Consider the following 22,927-nt stretch of genomic DNA (forward strand, 5'->3'; position numbering starts at 1 on the left):
TTTGGACTGTGAAGTCCACTGGGCATCAGCTTGAAAATTTGCATCAATGACAGTCCACCAATCCACTTACTGTTCCTGGTAGTCCTGCTTCTGCTGGAGACCAGGACAACTGTTCTCTCTGTGCTCATTCCTTTGTGGGTTACTCTTACTTTCAGAATTGGAGGAGGAGGAGGGAGAGAGGTCTGTCCATCTGTCTGTCTGTCTTTTCCTCCTCCACTGCCCTGTATTCCTTTCTCCCAACCTGCTGTTAGTATGGGGAGAAGAGTTTCTTCATTCTTCTTCCAGCAACAGCTTTGCATCTGGCAATGTTAGTGAGACCCCCTCTTTGCCCTTGTCACCACCAGATAGAGAATGTAGACACAGAAGGGCTGAGAGGCTTGACTGGGGTCACCAAAGAAAACTGTGGCAGAGAACACACAACAACCATTTGACTTGATTCCGTATCCCAGTAAGTTAGACAAATAATAGGTAAAAAGCTAGATTATTATTACTCTCCCATTTCTAGCACAGACAAAAAGAAAGGGGGGAGGGATATGTGGGTTTAAAAAAAATGTGAAAAATGTTTTGGCTTTTTTGAATAAGAAACTCAGTTCAGTCCTCCTCACAACTGACTTTTCAAAATGATAAATTAAAAACTGCAGGTAGTGGACTAAGTTAATCATTTGTCAGAATAATAGTACCTTCCTTATCCATAAGAGAATCCTGACCTCAGTATTCCTTTCCAGTAAACCGAGACACCATTACGAGGAGGGCTGCTTTGGGGGCAGTGCTGTGCACTAACATGGAAATGTTTTTTCCTGGTTGCTGTGGGTTTAGCTGGATAAAGGGCAAAGGCTTTTCCTTCTCAAAAGCAAAGCTTTAGTCACTACAGGACATATGTTTTTCGTCATGACGATGCAAAGGAGCTGGGCTTGGCTGTGACACTTTATCTCGACATCCCACGAGACATCCTTATCTCCCTTGGGCAGGTTGTTTCTTGAGGCAATAGTTACTGTGAGCTGTCTGTAATATGTTCAAGATGGTGGCTTCTGCAGAGTTTCTTGGTTCCAGTAGATTTATGTTTTCATGAGATAGTGTTTGTGTATGTTTTGGAAATGACATATTTGCCAGACATTGAGTAAGGAGTATTTCAGCCCAAAAAAGGGAACTTCTTAATATAGGAATTATCACTTTGCATTCTAAATTGGTACCGCATGCATTGAAATTGTGAAAATTATAGAATAATTTCTCATCACTTGGCTCTTCCTACCTTATGTTCCTCCTTTTAGAATGAAATGTAGCTAAAATGAGGCTGATAGATAGCCTGGAAAGGCAAATGTTAAAGGCATGGAAAGGACAAGTCCAAGATTTGGAAAGGCCTGGGAAATCCTTAAAGCCCCAGCCACTGGACATGAAGTTTGGCCCAAGTGGTCCAGATGCTGTCTATTATGTTCAAGCCATAACCCAGGAAATCAAACTTCAAAGTTTGCTAATTTTACCGACACATTACTAATGTTAAAATGTGCCAGGTACTTAACACTTACTCTTTGTATAGTGATTATTTGCCTTGTGACACGTTGATCCGGTACGAGCTCTTGCGTTTCAAGCACTGCTCTGGATTTATTACTTCAAAAATAAGTTTCAGAGTGGGTGATGGTGATGTTGAGCATGGGTAAATGTACCAACAGATATTCTCCATTCTTTTAGAGGCAGGTTGGCTTCTTTTTCAGTTCGATACTACTTTTAGTATTTTCATATTTGATGTTCATTTTCAAATTTCTTGTGAAACACTTTAATTCTTCATTGAATTTCTGTAATTGATGTTAGTTAAGAACTAGCAAAACCAACTTCTGCTGTGATTTACATCAGTGCAAGTCCAAAATCACTTGTTAAATGTGCATGGAGTGGCTGCCTGCTGGCATAAGTGTTCTATTCCTACGTGCCACACACAGGGTCTCAGAGCAGCAGCCGTATATATCTGCACTAGCCTTACTAGAGTATTATTACTAGAGTATTATATTAGTCAGTGGCAGGAGGTGTTCCCAGACACTTGAAACTGAATCATCTATGGTTTTAAATTGCTAGAATGGTTCCTGGCAGTTTTATGTTCCTTTCTCCAGAGATTTAATATGCTGTTTTTGGAATGAGCCTATTGCCAGACCTCTGCACTGATCTTGCTAAACCTCAGGCAGCTCCTTCCCCTTCCCCCCACATCAAAATGAAAAAGTGTAGAAAACTGAGAATATATGTAGTTTGAACTCTAAATATGTTGCATTTCTTAAAGCAGTTAAATGCATGCTGACTTTGATGTGTTATCTCTAAAGTTGATGTGATATTTTAACACTGATTTCAGTTTTAAGTACTTTAACTAAAGAAAGTAAGATTTCTGTTCTATGGCTATGTAGTGGTATTTTTCCTCCTGACAGTTGTCTATTCTGTTACAAACTTAATCTTTAAATAATAATCATATGATTTAGGAAATGAACAGTGGTTAACATTTTCACAAGTACATGCATGGGGTACAGCATTACATCTGAACAAAAGTCATTTTTTGTTTTTAAATTACCAACAGTCTACATTTCTAATTCAAATGGGCATTATTTGATCTAGGCAACCTTGAAAGTTGAGTTTTGTTTTTTTTTTTCTTTTCAGAATTTAAACTTTGATAATTAATATGGCATGGGAATGTTTTGATCTTTCTTGTAGCTGAACAAATCTGTAGATAAATATAATGTAGTTCTTGTAACTCTGAACTGCTGGTCTTTTCTTTTATCTTGTAGGCTCCAGAAGCTTCCAAAATACATACTTTTAGAAAATGTTAAAGGATTTGAATCCTCTTCTGCGAGGTAAGGTCTAATATATGCATGGCTTAGTTTTTAATAAAGGTTGTCTTCTTTAGAAGAAGACAGGATTTTTAGTTCCTAGAATTTAAGTGAAGAAAAGAGTGAGAAGGCACAGTTAGCAGCTATAGGTTAAAAATACAGTTTTAATCTAGGAATTAAAGTCTTAGGATGTGAAAGGACCTTCTTAAATAACTATTTATTTCTCTAAGTAGATAAAGTATGTTAGAACTTGAACAAATTCACTCTGTGTTGGATGGGGTCCTTGGCAACCTGATCTAGTAGGTGGCATCCCTGCCCATAGCTGGGGTGTGGGAACTAGGTGATATTTAAGGTTCCTTCCAACCTAAGTTATTCTATGATTCATTGTTTCATTGCTTTTCTTTGATGATCCTGCATCCATCAGAAAATGTTGACATTAATTTTCAAAGAAAAATAACAACATGGGTAGCGCTCAGGGGTTTGTTTTTTTTTTCCGTGACAGAAGATTCTGGTATCCTGTATTGAGGTCACAACCGAATGTAGTTGCTTTCTTTGGTACCTTTGTAAGGTACTAAAGAAAGACCACACCAGGCCGGATCCTTGCTTTGTCTTGGGATGCAGCATCATACACAGTGCCAGATGCAGGTCACAGCTCATGATTTATGCTTAGCCTGGTACAACCTGCATGGAATAGGTGTCCTATTCCAAGAAGGTGTCCTTTTCAGCAATTTTCTCATGTTTATAGAACACAGTCCAACCTTGCTTTTATTGTTAAAGCCATTCATTTTTCAATTAGCCCTTTTATTAGGCTTAGCTGATGCCATATGCATGACAGAGAGAAACAGTGAGCTATTTGTAGTGGGTTTAATCTCCTGTTTAATAATTCACAAAAAAGAAAATGCCTTGCCCTCTAATTGCTTTGCTTGCTGGCACACTCATCTGGAGATGTACACTTCTTGAAATGGGATATTTTTTGAAGGGGTATTTGTACCGAAGTAGGTGTGAGGTATCTGTGAATGTGGTAGTAGTTATTTTCGGCTACAGTAACACTGAACTTTAAATGTTGTCTCCTGAAGTTCAGAAATGGATGACTTCCTATCTGTAATACTTTGATTCTTTCACTGAATGTGATGAAAGTCTTGGTACCTAAGGTATTGCATGTAATGCGTTTTTACGTAGGATAAAAAAGGTTTTAAAGGGTGTATAAGAGCCTGTGGAGGGCATAATTGCTTTTCAATTCTTCTCACTTTAGAAATGAACTTTTGCGAACACTAGAAACATGCGGATTTAAGTATCAAGAATTTCTCTTGTCTCCAACCTGTGTGAGTAGTAATTTTATTCTAAGAATAACTGTTCAAACTATACTGAGTCCAATGACATTTAAAAATTATCTATTTTATTAGAAAAGAGAGTGATGCCCAGAACTGAAGATACTCTTTTGAATGAGAGCCATGTCACGGGACTTCTGATTTCTCATCCACACATTGGCACGATCATACTGCTATTATTGTTGAGATCCTAGTCCTGTATTTCTTTGCTAACAGTTGGTGGGTTTTTTAAGTAGCTATGAATTTAAACCATGACTAAGAGGGTAGTTTTCCCTGCAGGAGCCTCATTTCTTCAGAAGTGCTGATGCATGTGATTTTCCCAGCACAGAAAATGTGACTCTGTCATTTGTGGGAGGAGGGCCTCTGTTTGCACGTTTCCCTGGCAACTGAAAGAGTTGAGAGAGATCTCAGATTGTGCAAGACTAAATGGAATCAATAAAGTGCTGTATATATTTGACAGAAGATGGTAGAGAGTAGCTTGAAAACCAGTTGTACATTTGTTTCGTTGTTAGATGTCTTTTAACTGCTTGTTCCAAAAAGCAGAGAAATATTTTTGCTTTTTAAAAAGCACATACATATATATATATACATATATATAGGCAGTACCTATGCCAAGAAATGGTGCAAGTCATTTTTTTCTCACCTCCCATAAAAATTTGTTTATATTCCTGTCCATTTACAGGGGAAAAAAATCTCTCAAAATCATAAGAAAAAAAAAATAATTGCCTGCTTGTTTCCCTGAGATTACTTAAGCATGGGAGTTATGTTCATGGTTCATCATAAGTGTTTTAGTAGTATCAGCTAGTGCTGACATCTCCAAAGTGACAAAATGTATTAGTGTGGCATAGTTATATTATTATAAATGCTAGTACATAACCTTTTTTTTTGCTACATTTTGCTTACAGCTTGGCATTCCCAATTCTAGGCTGCGGTATTTTCTAATTGCAAAGCTTCAGCAAGAGCCATTTTTCTTTCATGCTCCTGGTCAGGTGAGTCTAATTTCTGTTATTTGAATTTGCCTTGTTTAATGAAGATTGAGATTTAAATTTTCAGTTTCATGGTATGTGGGGATGAAGGGATAGAAAGAGAAGGGATATCATTAGAAAAGTTAAATTCTGTCTCTTCTTTTTCAGCCTGGGTGCTGTGTCTTCTAAGGACTGAGATGTATGCCAGTGGCTTAGATGGCTTTAAGCAGTTGAGGGGCAGTGGCTGATGGTGGGGTAGAAAAAAAAAAAAGTGTTCTGCTACTTTTTTATATCCTAGGAAATGTTTTTTATAAGGGCAATTATTGCAGTCATTCCTGTCATCAGTGCTGTTAGGTCAGCCAGTCTTGATGCTAACTTTTTTTTTTTTAAATCTTTATAAAAATAACACCAGGTGGTTACTTGCACCTGAGCATCTCTGAAGGAATTCTTACCATAGTTTCTGCTGTCAAGTTGTTTATCAAATGCAGTTCCTTAATCTTTCTCACAATTTATTTCTTAGATACTGACAAGATTCCCAGATCTAGAAGACAAGATTCAGTGTCTAGAAGAGTTATGTAAGGACAAAGCTGTTGATAAAGTGTGTGAATCTAGTTCTTTGCCTTCTGGAGAGAAGAGTCTGGATCCAAATGTTGGTTCTCACTGCAGCAGCAATAAGAGTTTACCAAAAGGGGCCTTTCTTTTTAAGCTTGAAACAGCAGAAGAAATTGCAAGGAAACATAATCAGGACAATGATTCCTCTATTCAAATGCTAAAAGATTTCCTGGAAGAGGAAAATGAAGACATGAGTCGGTATTTCTTAGCACCCAAATTCTTGGTGCGCTACGCTTTCTTGTTAGACATTGTTAAACCCACTTGCCGGAGATCCACCTGCTTTACAAAAGGGTGAGTTGCAAAGAAGATATTACTGAGTCATGTCATGAAACTGTAAGTGTGTTTTTGCTTGTGTACTTGAAAAGAAAGGAGTTATTTCATCAAAAACCCTGGAAAAAAAGTAAAAATCTCCTTACATAGAATGCTTCCTGATCCAGTGGAATGCCAGCATGAGAATCTGTCTGGCAGAACACCATGTGCTCACTCAAAAAAGGCATTCACAACAGACACTGCCATTTGTTGTTGACCTTCACAGAAGCTTAATTACCCCTGCGGAAATATAGTTCCAGTAGACGGGTATAGTACTGATTCATTAATGAATTTCTTTATATTGCTCACTGAAGTTACAGAGTGGCATGCATGACAGATCCATTCTTCATTAAAACTGCCTCCACTGTACATTTTATTGATTTCTTGGATTTTTCAGCTGTGTAGTCAGAATAGCTGTGGATTGGCCATATGTCATATAACCAGTTAGCTTGCCGCATTACAAATCTTATTTGATGGAACAGAACATCAGTGCTTTTCTGTCTAGTGGTTTTCTGATTTGTGCTTTGGAATTTTGAGTTTGACTACCAGAGGCTGTTGAACGTTTGGAAATCCCACAGACAACCTGTCAGGAGGTTTTCCACTGAATGCATTTTTATGGAAAGTGCCAGTTAGAGCCTGGAAGTGTGTCTTTGAATTCTCAAGACGTTTCAACAAAATGACTTTTGGTTAATGAGTTAAAGCTAATTGTAACAGTGGCTTTTTATTAGTAATAGGAATTAGAATGTCAGTTTGACATAATTCCTACAGATTTTGTGATTTCAACTTTTTGACGTGAAATTCTCTCTTCTCAGCTTTTTAAAAAAATTGTGCAACAGGAAAGCCCTTCCTACATCCCTCATTGATAGATGCACTTTCTGCCTTCAGTGTTTGAGTTGTGGGGGAGTCAGCACCTTGTGGGATCTGTTTCAGCCAGTAGTCTGACTGGAGCAGTCAAACAAAAGCCTACTGCCAGAATGAACTTTTACGATCTCTTACATTCGCGTTAAATACCATAAAGAATAAATTGGCCATTTGTGGCTTCACTAGAATATGCTATGGCAGTTTGTGGTCATGTTTATTAATTTCACACCAAAGGAGGCTTCTGAATAGTTAAAATGAAGTCTACATGTGTATATAGAGGCAGGAAATCTGACATCGAATGTGACTATTGCCCTTCTGCTGATTTGGAAGGAGTCATGCTGGATAGTTGTGGTAGTTCTCGGCTCAGAATGTAAGAATCTGATTTACTGTCTGTCTTTGTTCTTTTTGGAACAAAGAATTGGAGAAGGAAAATTCTCCAGTATGGTCCTCCATGCAGTAATATTATTTACAGCTCAGCACTAAGAAGAAGATTATAATTCCAGTTTAGGCTTCATCCAGGTCTCTTTCTGAGGCCAAGAGTAAGTTGCTGCTGTGGGCAATCCAGGAGTTCTCTGAAGTATCAGATTTAGAAAAGACTTTGAATGGAGCAAAACAGTGCTGAGTGGTTCAGAGAATCACTTTTCTGTGGTACCCGTCCAATGTCTTTCTTACCCATCATACTGATGACCAAATTTGAGGCTGGGGAAAAAAACAAAACCAAACCAAAACAAACAAAAAATTTCCCCCAGTTATGATCAGTCCTCAGTTTTCTCCAGCAAGGTTCATGTGCTGAGGATAATCCAGATATGCCTCCTCCAGTCATTGCTATTTCAGGGACCTCAAACACTGATATCACATCAGTGTTTTTGCCTTTCTCCCTTTGTCATACTACTCCGTCTTCTGAGGATCAAAAGGCTTTGGTGGAGTACAGGGCAAAGTGTAACTGTGATGTCTGAGAGAGAGAGCAGAACCTTCTGACCTTAGACTCCTAGCTAATTTGAAAACAATTGCAGAGTTCCCTGAGAGAGTACAAATGCCATGGTTTCTCTAGGGAATGTGTTTGTAGTGACTGAAGTTCTGAGAGAGGAAATTGGCCATTTTGAAGGACAAAGTAAATGAAAACTATTTCTTTAGTTATGATTATCCTGGACCTACTTGTAAGTTCTTGCTCTACTGACAAGAGATACCTTCTAAAATAGAGTAATGTTAGTTACAGAAACTCTCTCTAGCATTGTGGAATTCACCTTTTTATTACCCAAGATATAGGACACAGTATACCTAGAAATAATATATTAAGTGTGTAAAATGAAGTTTTTTTAAAAGCTTACAGAAATAAAGCTGGGGGGTGGGGAAACAGTCTTGAGTCAGGTGAAAATTAAGACTGCAATTTCTTAAGCCATCAGCTTCAATCATTCGAAGTGGTAATGAAATGTCCAAAAATCAATGCATCGTTTTTTTTACTGTGGTAAAACTTCCCATCTTTAATTATGTTCTGAGTCTAAGGTAGGAATGCAAATTTTTCTGTAGTCAGCAGCTGCAATAACAATTAATAACAATCCAGCTGACATTGGCCATCTGGCCATTTTTTTTTTCTTTTAAAGGCACCACCCCAGAACAAAACCAACCTCCCATACCATTCATTTATAAAAAAGGGTATGGTGATCTTCATTTTTAAATATGTCACGTTATCTTGCTACATCAACCAGATTTTTTTATTTATTTTTTGGTGCGTTCTTTACTGCAGTGACAGTTACTTTGACTGGAGTATTTTATATAACATGATTCTTGTTAAAAATATTTTTCCTCCAATAAAACTCTAATTACCACTTTGAAATTTATCCTCAACTATTTATTATGGCTCAGATATGCTCATCTGAAATAAGATCAGTTGCTGTATAAGACGATGAGGATTCCTCAATACTGCATGTGTTACCTTGTTAAACATGGCATTAAGGAATTTTCAGAGTGCTGCTATCCAGTTAAATGTTATATATTTACAGCACGATTCAATTTCATGTGTTTTTAATCTGCATTGGCGTTCACGTCATTTTGTTCTGATCTGAAATACGTTTTGTATGTACTTAATTTTAAAAATTTGTGTTGGTCTAACTGGTATTGGCAGAACTACTTGTAAGCTTTTCCAACTGAAGAAGAAATTCTGAAGATTTGAGCCTTCCTGGGTCGTTGTGTCTTTGCTGAAGGCCAAGTATTCCTTTATTTGTTGTGGAGTTAGGCTTGAAACACAAATTTGTTTCAGCTGTGAAGACCATGTTCTTTACAGTTACACAGAGAAAACTAAAGGATAGTACCTGTTAATGGTCGATGTAGACCACTTCCATCTGATTCACGGGATCTTCCGAAGTTCTTACACTTAGCAAAAGCCAGTGATGATTTGACTCAGTCTCTGTTTTTGTTCAGAGCATTCATATGTTATCATAGTTAGACCATTGGAGCATGTTTCCGAAAGCCCATGATTATATTTAAATGATAGCCTGGAAGAGAGCACAGAGTAAACATGTTGTTATGCAATCAACCACAAAGCATCCAAAAAAGCTGCATTATGGTTTTAAAATGTAAATTTACTTACTAGTTAGTTTTTTCTTTTATTTCCTTTCTTTTTTCTACTGCTCTGCATAGCAGCCATCCCCTGTTCCTTCCTTCCCTTTGTGGAAAATCTGCAAGCAAGCAAAAGTTAAATCTGACTGAACAGATTTGTTCCTAATGGATTGATCTAAAAGCTGCAGGATCACAGTAATGGTCCTCCTTTGAATATGAGAAATTAGAAGCCTAGGACCAAAATGTTTATTTTGCCTTAGTGTAAAATGAGCCTTGGCAATGTAGATGGGCCTTCCTGATGATGCTGTGCTTGAATTCCTTGGCTGGTTGCCTTATACAAGGTTCATGGTTCAGCTATGAACATAGTACATGGTTGAAGGTACCAGGGTACATGGTTCAACCCTCGTGCACTGCTTGCAGACTTATCCCCAAAGATTATGGTCAGAGTCTACTGCACTCCAAGAATCAGTATTGCTAATAAGGCCTTTTGCATTATCAATCCAGAAGGCTGTTTGTTAATTAAAGCAAATGAAACTCACCCTGCATCCTTGCAGCTGTCCATTCTGTGAGGTCCAATGAAAATACTCAGTTAAGATTGTTGCTGTTGTTCTTCCTAAGGTATGGACACTATGTAGAAGGGACAGGCTCAGTTCTGCAGACAGCAGTGGATGTACAGGTAAGAAAGTCTAGACTAACCTAAAAGAATGATTTGTTTTAAAACTTGTTTTGTCTTCTGCTTTGTTATTCTGAATATTATAACAGAAATGCTTTTAAAACTACTTTTTATGGCAACTAAGTTTCCAATTCATCTACTTAGAGTTCCTAAACAACAGTTTATTTAAACCAAGATTATGCATGTGCCTCTCTGTGGAGAATGAATTGCTGTTATTTTCTGTAGTGTCATGCAGAGATTTCACAGGGGTATTAAAAAACATTAAAATTTACTAATTCTGTGGACAAATTAAAGTGCAATGCTGTGATTCTAGGGCCATTTTAGTATATGCGATTTGGTAAACATTGTCAAATGTTCAATACTGAATCATAGAATCATTTAGGTTGGAACATACCTCTAAGATCATCTAGTCCAACCTTCAACCTAGCACCATTAAGCCATGTCACTGTGCTCCACAGCTACATGTTTTTGAAGACCTCAGGGGATGGTGACTCAACTACTTCTCTGAACAGCCCTTTCCAAAACTTCACAACCCTTTCACTGAAGACATTTTTCCTAATATCCAACCAAAACCTCCTCTGGCACAACTTCCATTTCTTCTTCTCCCATCACTTGGTGCTTGGGAGAAGAATCAATCCCCACCTCGCTATAGCATCTTTTTAGGTAATTGTAGAGCACAATGAGGTCTCCCCTGAGCCTCCTCTTCTCCAGACTAAACAACCCCAGCTCCCTCAGTCGCTCTTCATAAGACTTATTCTCTAAGACCTTCGGCAGCTTTGTTACCCTTTGGACACACTCCAGCACCTTGACATCCTTTTTGTAGTGAGGGGCCCAAAACTGAACACATTTGAATACCAAAAGTATTTATCTGGGAAGACATAGTATTTTGAAAAGTTCTTCTGTTGATGCTAAGTTCACCACAAAGTGACTTCTTGGCATTGGGAAAGGTAAAAATAAATGTATGAATGAATCAACATTCACATATACTTTCACAAAGCATGTTTTGCAGACAGGCACCTCCTCCTGCACCCCTATGCCATTCATTAATATTATAAGGTATTTCTAAGCATAAGAGGAATGCAGTTCAGAATTCAGAATAATCTCAGACCAAATGTATTAAAACAGCTGCATTAATACAGTTTAGCTTGTGTGCATGGTCTTGCTGCTGAGTTATATTAAGTCACTGTTCTGTCATTGACAAATGTATCTAGTCCTTTGATTGTCTCCTTCAGTATTGGCATGGCTTGTAAACTGGAGGAAGGCATGATGAATTGCCTCATGGCAACATTGATTTTGTTCTTGTAAGTGCAGGTACTGTGATATTGGCTGCAAAAACATAAGTCCAAACATACTTTCAAATTGTCTTTGGTACTGTGATAATCAAAGAAATACGCTGTCGGGATATGATTGTTACAGCATGATTTCACATATTCTGCCTGCATAGTGATGATGATTGTCTTGGATATTCTTTATAGCTTGAATCAGTGTTTAAACACATTGAGAATTTACCAGAAGAAGAAAAGCTTAGGAAACTGTCAACACTAAAACTGAGGTATTTTACTCCGAGAGAAATAGCAAATCTACATGGATTCCCTCCAGAATTTGGTATGTGCTTGCAAAGTACCCATTTGTTCTTCATTCTTCAGAAATGCCGATGTAGTTTTTTACTGGGAGTAATCCTTGTATTTTATATTGCAAGTTTGTTCCGACCACTCTATTCTTATGATTGATTCTTATTAATTGGCTAGCCTTTCTGTATTATTTTTTTTTTTTTTTTGCCATTCTACTAGTATTTTTCTATATGCATTTTGAGAACCATCCTCTATGGTTAGGTTTATCTTCATAGACAGGAAAAATGTTTTGGCTTGAGAAAAGCTATTATTGAATGGCAGTGAAGGAATATCTTTGTGTTAAAATTGAAACTATTTACTCAGCAGCCAATGTTACCCACAACTGTGGTAAGTCAACATATCCTGCCAGTTTAGGATGTCTGTTAGTTGTTCTCAGTGTTTGAGCTGCTTGCTTTCTGCCTTCCAAACATTTGCAGCTGCTGACAGAAAAGCAGTTTCACAATATACAGATACTTCTTTGTTCAGGAGTAACCAAACTCTTCAGTTAATGATCTTTTAAACCCTCTCTGTTTTCCAGAAAAGACAGTCCAAGCCATTGGTCAGTTACTTCATTTTATCACTGTTTTTGTGGAAACAAGGGAGTCAAGGAGCAAGACTGGGCAATACCAGTACATTGCACACAGGTCAGCCAGAATTAAGCCTGCAATAAATTCACCAGAGTTCCCCCTTGCTCAGTAAAGAAAGAAGGGCAAGGAAGTGGAGCTGTTACTACCTGCTAAGGAACTTGGCCTGCTGCCATCACATCAGATCAATGCATTGTCTCTCAGAAACTTGAGCATTCATAAAATAAGACACCACTGACCTTGAGCCTTGAGTAGTTAGACTTTTCTTCCACTTCCCCAGTGACTTCGGGATCTGAGGAGTGCTAATGGTTTACATATATTTCTTTCTGTTGCAGTTTTAGTTTCTTTTATTACTTACAACTGCATTAAAATTATTACCTTAAAACAACTTTATCAGGGTTGAAAAATCATTAGGTTTGCTACCGCTAAGCTCACTTTTTTAACAGTATTTGCAGGAGTGTGCTATGTTGAGTTAAATGTCAATGTGTGGGATTTTTCATACCCTGCCTTCTTTAATAATTTGTCCTTTTTGCAGACAGCCTTTTTCTTAGCACTGCTCAGTTCTGTATTGACTTGGATTGATGTAAAGAAATTTGAGCTAAACAGGACCAGTTTGGTCTTGTATAGGCTTATCATGCTGTTTAACCTCCCTCTGAGCACCAGATCATCTATTTTCTCTTTTTTAAATATGTTACTTATTATAATAGCTTGTGTTTCCCAAATGTTAAATCAGTCTTTGCAATACCACTGAGAGGTGTACTAGGGTTAACATTTCTTGCATTTTATGGAGGCAGAACCAAGGCACAGAAAGATTCACATTTGAATGACTCCATTAATTTGGGGTGACTGGTTTGTGAAGCCTGATGTTTACCATTTCAGAGTGCTTGGAATGATACTGAGCTTTCTCTGTTTCGAGTTCATCTTCAGGGGCAGGAACTCTCAAGACAAGCCAGGCTTCTGAATTTCAGGTGCACGCAGATAGTCACCTTCTACAAAGTGATCTCTAAACAAACTTGTCTCTTGTCACTGGAGAAATGCACAGCAGCTGGGGACAGATTCCAGCTTCTGCCTTAACCATGGGACCTTCTTTACAGTTCTTGCAGTTTGCTGCTTCACTATACCTCTTTTCCAGCTTCCACAACACATGAAATAAGCCTCTCATACAATGCCTTCCACTGTCATATACTCCTGATTCAAATACTCAACAAGGTTTTCCCAGTGCAGTGTCACAAGTCTGCCATTTCTTTCCTTTGTGTTTTAATCTAGCCATTTCCCACTTTGTACTTTGAAAGGAAAAAAAAAAAAAAAAAAAAAAAAAAGCGTTAGCTCTAGGCTGATTGGAATCTGGTAAATTTAGCTACTCTAAGTTTCTTGTCAGGATTTGCATACTATATATTTTTTTTAAAGACCTATAAGTTGCTATATTTATGGCTACAGTGAAAGGTGTATGCTGGACAGCATTTCTCCCATGCTAAATTTCAAGTCATTATTTGTGAAGTGTGACATTTGCAGAGGAAAATGTGCTATCTTTCTCTGCTCTTGTGTTCTGTAGCAACATTTGGGCTGAAATGTTTAGTGACAGAAAGCCTGGAAATGTAGCCACTGCAAATATGTTCACCCAAGAAGCTAAAGAATGAGAAAACTATATGCTGAAAATTAAATGAAGAAAATGTCAGGAAGCTTTATCATGGGTACTGTCATGTTGCTAGCTGAACTGCAGTATTATCTGAAGAAACATGACTGTGTCTAAATGGGTCTTTATTGTAACAAATGGATGGCCTTTTCCAGTACATGAGATCCAGAGCTAAAATCATTATTCTGTCTTAACATTAACAGATTTATTTGTGCTTTTAACATCTAACTGTATATCTAGTAATTGCACTATAGGTCAATGAAATAATGTGCAGTCATTTGTCTTAGTTGTTGTCACGGGTCCCACAGCAATATCATTAAAAGTGATCAGAGCATTTTTGCACCTGCGACCTGCTTTCATGAGGGTGACGTCAGGGGGCCTTTTCCATTTTTCCTGTTAGTAATGTACATAAGCTATTCAGAAACAAGTGGCAGCCTAGTGGAAAACCAGCACTCTACTAGTGCACATCGCCAAGACTTCAGCATTACCAGGTAACACACAAGACCTAAATGATGTGATGAGAGCTGTGCAGTAAGTACCAGTGTGCTATGAGTTCTTAAATCTGTCCTTCTGATATAGGCTAGTCTTGAGCCAAGAAGATAGAAGGTGAAAGATAATGCAAAGAGGCAGATGGAGGAGGCTTGGGATAAAGGAAACAATGAGCCCTGAAAATGAATTCAGGCTTTTCAGTTGCTAAGAGGCAGAAGGAGAGCTGAAACTATCAGTGTTCAGATAAGCTTCTTGGCCTCTAGGTGCATGTGTGTGTGTGTGTGCAAATAAATACACTTTTTAAATATACATACTCTTCTAAAATGTGTAGATTTTGTACCTTATTCAGTGATTTAATGTGAAAACTCCATCTAAGGAAGTCTGTGTAGGGGAACGCAAGCAAACGTTCCAAAGAAAGAAGAATGGTTGCCCAAATTTGAGTGCTGGGAAGCTGGGCAGAATGGCTGGAGCTGGCAAAAAATGTGTTTACCAAAGCAGTCCACGTTCAAAGCATTAATAACTGGCAGAGAAGTATGGAACAACTCCTCCCAGACACCACCTCCTTGGCTTCCCACCCACTGTCAGCCACGTTCTCTCCTGAGCTCTCTTTGGACAAGGACTTTTCTGATGTGCTCTGCAAACTTCAGGACATATCTGTTGCTACTTCATCCCACAAACGGTTTATGCACCAAAGCTGGGTGGTGATGACCTCAGGGTCAAAGTTAGGTGTTTCTTCTTAGGGAATGAGCAAATAATTGAATATGATCAAGTATCAACAGCTTAGCAAATGACCCTAGTAGTTGAATCACCACTGCTGTTCATTTTTCACTCAGTCTGAAGCAAGTGCACTTTAGCTCACAGCTGGAGTAAGCTGAGAGTGCAAGCAAGGGCAGTTACAGGAGACGAGCTGGCTGTTGGTAACTCCTCAATTTTCAGAAACTTGCTCACCTTTGATTGCACATTGAATATACAGCACACAGCCCTTTCACGATACCTGGACCAGTTTAATGTTTTCTGGCCCTCCGTTTTCTCTGCTAGTCATGAATGTACAATGAGAAGAACATTTTTGATGCTGTCTGTATTTCTGAGTGCATTCTACAGCGTCAGCATTGAATTACATGGAAAATTGTTAAGGTGCTTAATCGTTCCTGGAATAAGACTTGCTCATAGCTTAATCTGTGCTGGTTGTATCTTGCAGTGCGAGTCTCATTTGATTTGCCATATCTGGTTAGAGGACCTCAGATTGGAAGTAAAATATAAAGCTTGTCAAGAAACGCAGTTCATTACATCTGTAGAATCATGTTTTCTTTCTCCCATGGCCACGTTACTCTGCACGTTCTCTAGAGTAGCAGTTCTGCAGTGCTTTGGGTGCTGCTGCTGCTGCTGAGACTGCTGGATGTGTTGAGCTGTAGTAAGAGAGGCTAGATCAGCATTAGATACACAGCAGAATGTTTTGAGGCTACTTTTTAAATCTTAGGTATGGCAGTACTACTCATAGAAGAACTGATCCAAATCCAATGAACTTGTTGGAAATTATAATTTCATGAATTTTTAGGGCTGTGTGTTTGTGTGTATGAAATCTATATGTAAGCTGAAGTCTCTGATAACTGTATTAAGAATTGTTCGTTGAAAAAAGGAACGGACTAAAAGTTAGGAATAAAGCCAGACTAATTACACTGTATTATCTGTTTTGTTTTAGGCTTTCCTGACAAAGTAACAGTGAAACAATGCTACCGTCTCCTGGGAAATAGCCTCAACGTACATGTGGTGGCAAAATTGATCTCTGTTATGCTTGGATAACTAAGAACATCAATCTGATGGTAGACTGGTAATGGAAAATGCTTTCATCTTTCAAGAGAAAGCGGATGGCAGCTTAACAAAATCCATGCTAACCAAAATATCTGTGCAGATATTTTGCTAAACAGTTCTGATGTGTTTTAATAACTTGCATTTATGGATTTGCACTGTAGAAGCGTTTTATTTAAATGGAAGTTTCTGGGAATTAATTGCTGTATTTAGATGTTGAATTTAGTTCGCAAAATGAAAAGTAACAGCATTCACATATATCTCAGTGCAAATGGTTAAACCAGTTTGATTCTATCTTAAACTGTACTGACAGTACAATATAAAAGGGCTGTAAATGCCAAAGCTGTTTTAATTAAATGCAGAGACCAAGTTCTACATGCAAAATGTCTTCCTCTGTAAATATCAGTGATCCATTCTTAACAGATGTATTGTATATGTGATTTATTTTTTCTTTTGTATCTAATGAAACTGTAAAATTCAGTATTTTATATCATTTTTAAGAAGATGGTGTCATATGTTTGTCTGACCCTCTCTAAATACTTTCAGGTTTATGGAACCAAACTGTGTCTGTCTCAAATGATTTGTCTAGGTGCAGCTGAATAAAAATATGTTAATATTATCACAACTCTGACAATAACTTGGCTGTTTCTGTTCTCACTTACATTATCCAGGTTGAGATCATTGCTTCTTAACAAAAACCTACACACAAAAGACATAAAAATATTTTAAAACTTCATGTCTAGGTTCCTTTGGCTTAAGAAGTGTGGAAAAGCTATATGGGTTTCTTCTAAAAACTTCTTTACAAACTTTGTAGTAGTACTAGAGTTAAGAGTGTATTTTGGGATGAGATCATTGCATATGGCCAGCCTGAGAGTCACAGTTCAATGTTATCTCATAGACATAGACTGAATGGTTGTTGTTTTTTTTTGTTTTAATCATTAGGTCTTGTGAGTTCAGTATCTCTGTAACAGTAATTTTCCTTACTGTTACATGGGAAGACTGAAAGCCTTCTGAAGTAGTATGTGTTCAGGTTGTTACTTTCTGTACCAGTAACGTTATACTGGTATCTAGAGGAAGAAAACAGAAGAAAAGGTGAGATGATGCTTAGTAAGCATCCACTGGGGAGCTGGCATGCTACAAAAATGAAGGATTTCATATACTGCTCATGGTTCCTGTGCACCAAAACTATTAGTTGTCAAAGCTGCCAATACTAAAAGAGTTTTTTTCCCCACTGCCATGGGATAGTAACAGTCAGTGTGTATGGTGCCTAGGTTTGGTAATGCAGTAGAAATTAAAGACTACAGAGAACAGAACCAGTGTAGAGATCCTGCAGCTATTCTGACCTGTTGTAGTCATCCTGAAAAAAATAAGCATGCCGTTGTTACTTTATGCCATACTTTTATCTTATGCTGACTCCTTGTTTAATTCCTCTTCAGTCTTGATTTATGTGTTGCTTCTGGACTATTAAACTGGGAAATCCTTGGGCTGAGCTTCTGCAGCCTGTCTTAATCCTCAAGAGCATTTGGACCTCTTGGAGTGTTCCAGCTATGAAAGAGAACAAGAAAAGGATTCTCCTAAAAGACCTCTGGAGTAGGCTCTAGAGAAGCAAGAGACCACCTATCTTCAGGTGGTGTTTTGCAGTAGAGTAATGGCAAAAAGTAGTAGGCTAATGTTAGCTGTGCCTACTACTAAATAATGCAAAGAGCAAGTGTGTTTTTGGCAATGTTATGAACCATAGTTAGTTACCTGTTAACATGGTGATGATAACTGTATAGATTTATTGACTAGATTTTGTTCTTGTGAGGCATAATAACAGGAAGTTCTATTGCTATTTAAAGTGATCCAAATATTCAAAGGAAAACAAAAAAGATCAGTTCTATGTATAAATTGGGATTTCTTCCTGCTAAACCATGTAAATAGCCTGTTGATTTCAATTCTCTGTAATGGCAAAATATTACTATTAACATTTAGTTTTAAATTCCTTAATTTGTAAAACATTTTAATTAGTGTAAAGCATATTTTAAGTATTTATATACCGTTCATAGTAAGTGGTATTAAAGCATAATTCGCAGTTAATCTAGCTGCATCTGAAACTATGATACAGCACTACAGCCTGTTACATGGTGGGAGTCAATTTTAATTTAATATGATTGTAAAGACTCAAATTTGCTTACTAATCAGAGCTGCTTATGAAGGAGGCATTTTGAGGAAAAAAAAAAAAAAAAAAAAGGATATTTCAGAGTTGCAATTCCATATCTATCTATTTTGCTCCTGGTAACCCTGTAATACCAGCAAAGCTAAATTGAGTGACTGCTTCTTATCCCATCTGTTTGTCATTAATAGGCTCATCACTGAGTGAGTGCTGGTGGGTTGCACCTGCTTGACCTCACTTGGTGATCATGTTGCTTCCTTTTCCGAGCAGTCTCCTAATAATAAGTGCTTTGCAGCCTACATCAGTGCAGCACTTTGCAGCTTCAGCTTAATCATTTTCACAGCACTGAAGTATAATTGCAAAAGCAGCTGAAAGGTAAACGAGTGAAACCTGGAAGACAGCTCTGGAAACTGGAAGAGATTTCAAGACTCTGTTTTTTGTTTGCATAACTTGCTTATTCTGCATGTATGAAATATATATCATTATCTGAGTGAGATGATACGGCTGAATTTCCTCAGCCTTGAGAAGTTTCACTGATAGAAAAGGTGTCATATTTGGTGGTGACATACTTATGCACTCATTTTTAAAGCTTGCTGATTGCCTTACAGAATGCCTTACCTACATGAGCTTGTTTTCATCTGAGTTAATCTAGGTATCCCTATACCCATGAAGAAACCTGTGTAATGATGAAATTACTAACATATCTTTTGCTTAAAGCACTGGCTTGAGTATTTTTGATATGTGAACTCAAAGTTCTCCAGTGGAGGTATATCCTTCTGTGCAGGGAACATAACGCTCCTGCCCGTAGTTTTTTTAATTCACCTTTTGCTGACCCCCTTAGGAGGAGTATAAGGTCTGTCAGGAATCTGTGTATTACAGCCTGGAAAAACACTGGTCTGTGCTAACGCTATCATATGTCTAAGACTTAGTCATGGGGAAGCTCAGTTTGTTTTCCAGAGAGAGATCTCAATGGTAACAGTTGAAATCTGAACAGGTCTGCCAGTGTCTCAGTGACTATAATTCTGTGCTAGCAGTTGTTGCAAATTGATAAGATGAATAGAAAAATTAGCAAATGTTTGTTATATCTCAAGGATGAACTATTCATTCTCAGCTCACCCTTTGATTTTTCTGTTCTGTTAGCTTGCTATTCATACTGAAGGTTAACACTCCGGGGTCTTACTGTATAAATGCTGAATTTATACACTCCCTCCACCCTCGAGGGAGTCAACAGCCCCTCCCAATTTAATGTCATCTGCAAACTTACTTAGTATACCTTCATGTCCTGCATCCAAGTCATTTATGAAAACATTAAAGAGAACTGGCCCTACAATGGAGCCCTGGGGAATCCCTCTGGTGACTGGCCACCAGACTAACCCACAGATGTAACCCCATTTACTACAGCCCTTTGAGCCCAATGCATCAGCTAGTTGTTCACCCATTGCATTATATATTTGTATAGCTGTATGCTGGATGTTTTGCAAATATATATAAAGTTGAAATCTGTTAAGTTGAGTATATTTTATTATATTTTTATGTTTTTTTTTTTTTAATATATTTTGTCTCTTAGATACTTAGACACTTAGATACTTAAACACTTGTGCTCTGTGTATTTTTTTCTGCATCGTGTTTAAATAACAAACAGGTCATATCAGTGAGAAATAGTATGTAAAGTAGAAAAAATCAAGTAAATATCCAAGGCAAAGTAATGCTAAATTATGAGGGATTAGGCATAAAGTCCAAAATGAACTCCATTAGGCATCCATCCTTTGCCTGTGCAAATAGAAGTGTTCTAGTGTTACTGACCTCATTAAGGGAAGTTTATACTTGTTTAGTAACAACTTGCTTGGATAGATAACATATCCAAGTCAGGATGGAAAATGAGTAGTGAAAATGTGTTGGTTTAAATGTTATTGTGAAACACATGAACAGATTTGTATTACTTTTATCTTTACTTGGTTACAAGGGCTGAGGAACTTACATAGCTGTCCAAGAAAAGAAGTATATGGCATTAGATGACCAGCCAGCTATCTGGGAGTGCAAGAAAACTGGATCAGTCTCTCTGACTTTCCTCCACCTTGTCTTTTTGACTGTAGGAAGAAGCATAGACAAGGGATGTTTTTACAAGAGGTCTGATGAACACAGAAACAGAATTAGAGGAACTAAATTAGTGCAATGCAATACTCCACTTTTAGTGAGAGAGAGGCGTTAGATGGAATTTCAGGGATTCTCTGGGTGGCCACTCTGGTTGGGTACCTTCATTGGGGGCTGGTACTAAAGTTCAGATAACTCTGCAACAAAAAAAGTCTTTGAAGTCTCCTCCGCTTGGGAACCTCTCTGTTTTTAAAAATGGGAATAGATCCTGAAATCCCAGCATGGCTGAGAGCATGTTTGTTTGTCCATGCAATGGGATGTTTTAATTTAAGGTACAACCTGGCGTTTGAAAGCAAAATGCATTGGTGGTGCTAATGTGTTTTCTCATATAGTAATAGTTTTAATAAGTTCAAATGTTTGTCCTGTGTATATTAAAAGTAATAATATTTTCATTTATAAATATTACACTTTAGTATGGGATTCTCCTCAGAGCTAACAATTCTGAATAGCATTTTGACTGCATATTCATCTCACCATGTGGCATTGCTGAGTCACTGTGCATGTATTATAAGGTGAAGCATAGGGAAGAGCTCAGGAGAAGACTGGGCAAATTCATGGAATAAAAGTCCTTCGAGAGTACCAAGTAGGTAGACTTCTGGCTGAAGAAGTTCCCACACTGCAATATATGGAGGCCAGGAGAGTACTTAGGAGAGGTATTGTATGTGCTTGCCCTTCCATAAACCCTTTCTTTCCTAACTGTCTGCTCTTGGCTGCTGTTGGAGACCAGGTACTGACCTCGATGGATCTTCTTCTCAGTATGCTCACTCTTACTTTCTTATATTTGTGTTGTGACAGCATGCCAATATTTGTAATCACACCAATGTATAGCAAACGATTTATGGACTGAGAATGTGCAGCTCAGATCTAAGCCTCCCCGTAAAGCCAAGAGTACAGAGTGGGATGAATCTGAGGGAGAGTGTGCAGCCAGGGCTGTTCATGGCTTTAGGGTTATTGGTGGAGAAGGGTGACTATGCAAAAGGAACTCACTAAAAATAACTCCAGCATACTTGAATATGCTGAATGGAATATGAGCAATTTGAATATGCTGAAAGGACTGGAATAATCAATAGGAAATAATAATATGACTGTAACTTACTGGAAATGTTTCGTGAACCTAATTTTAAAAAAGAATGAAACAGAAAATAGGAAGCATCAAAGTGGTAGTCTATAAAAACAATATGTGTAGGAAGAAGAATCAAAAAGACAGGAACCAAAATGTGAGTTTTGTAACAAAGGAAAAAAACTAATACATGCTATAACTGTTTTCATTGTGACAAAGGAGAACTAGGATGGTAGATAAATTCTAGCTGAACTAGCTAACTAAATCAAAACTCCTCTGTTATTTACTATTAAAAGCTGAAAACCTACATTTCCTAGCCAGTTAAACTCCATCAGCAGGTAACTTATTAACTTCATCGACTGTGTTGAGGGAGCAAAATCTTAAGCAGGTGTCAGAGGGCAGCGTGCTGAGAAGTAGAAGAAATCTTTAAGGAGTGATGTGGGAAATGGAGCCTGGCAGCTGCTGCAGCCCCTGAAGAAGGTGCTGTGGCCATAAAACTTTCCAGACACACATTATGAAGAGGAGGAAGGAGTAATGGGACAGCTGAACTTTGATGCATTTGGGCAGCCTCCCCTCCATCAGAGAGCTAATCATTCCGAAATTGTTTTTCAGTCAACATTGTTTCAGCTGATGTAAGCTGTGGTTGTTGATCCCCTGTAGAGGGCCCAATACCAGGCTGGTGCTCGGTCATCTCAGAGCTGCAGGGGCACAAAGGGCTGAATTCTGTAACGAGCATTGTTTATACCAGAAATTTGCACACTTGTACCATGTAGGTAACAGTCCTTTATATGTCGTGTGCCGCAGGGAAGATGGAAGTACTGGTAGGTATGACCTGAGCTGAAGTGAAACCAGGGTGAATGTGTATTACTTGGCAACATGCAAAATTATCTGCAAATAATTTAGTTTTTCCTTAAAAATTAGCTGAGTTTGGTATCCATACCAGCAGTTGCACTTCCCCCTTAAAAAGGGAGCATTGTCAAGTTTTGTGTCATGTCTGCATCTGAGTTGATTTCTTAGATGCAATTTATGCGTGTTGAATTCTGGCTGTGCTCTCAGTCAACTCTTGTCTTCTCCAGCAGCATCTCTGCATTGCAAGCACATGCTGCTGCAGACGTAGATGGAAACCGCCATTTCATATCACACAGCTTCGTACTGAAGCATAAGATGGTGATGAATTGTAGTCCCTGCTAGGACAGGATGAACTTCAACCAGAATAAGATAGAGACAAATGCTCCATTACTTTCTGCCAAATCTGTGTGCAAATTATTCTCTTTAGAGATGTTTCCTCAGCTATAATGTCAGTGAGGTAATGGAATGATTTTCCCCAGGAGGAGGTG

The 22,927-nt window shown here is 38.1% G+C and overlaps 1 protein-coding gene across 2 annotated transcripts in view; it reads left to right on the forward strand.

The window, feature by feature from the left end:
- Positions 1-16,852, forward strand: part of TRDMT1 (tRNA aspartic acid methyltransferase 1) — a 30,392-nt gene extending 13,540 nt beyond the window's left edge. For both annotated transcript variants that reach the window (XM_032182173.1, XM_032182174.1), the window contains exons 5-11: positions 2,760-2,825; positions 4,054-4,123; positions 5,035-5,118; positions 5,615-5,997; positions 10,051-10,108; positions 11,581-11,710; positions 16,121-16,852. In XM_032182173.1, coding sequence (XP_032038064.1) covers positions 2,760-2,825; positions 4,054-4,123; positions 5,035-5,118; positions 5,615-5,997; positions 10,051-10,108; positions 11,581-11,710; positions 16,121-16,221 — 892 coding nt within the window. In that variant the 3' untranslated portion in view covers positions 16,222-16,852. The remainder of the gene's footprint in view (positions 1-2,759; positions 2,826-4,053; positions 4,124-5,034; positions 5,119-5,614; positions 5,998-10,050; positions 10,109-11,580; positions 11,711-16,120) is intronic.
- Positions 16,853-22,927: the final 6,075 nt, after the last annotated feature.

The sequence above is a fragment of the Aythya fuligula genome, chromosome 2, assembly GCF_009819795.1.
Source record: "Aythya fuligula isolate bAytFul2 chromosome 2, bAytFul2.pri, whole genome shotgun sequence".
Lineage (NCBI taxonomy): Eukaryota > Metazoa > Chordata > Aves > Anseriformes > Anatidae > Aythya > Aythya fuligula.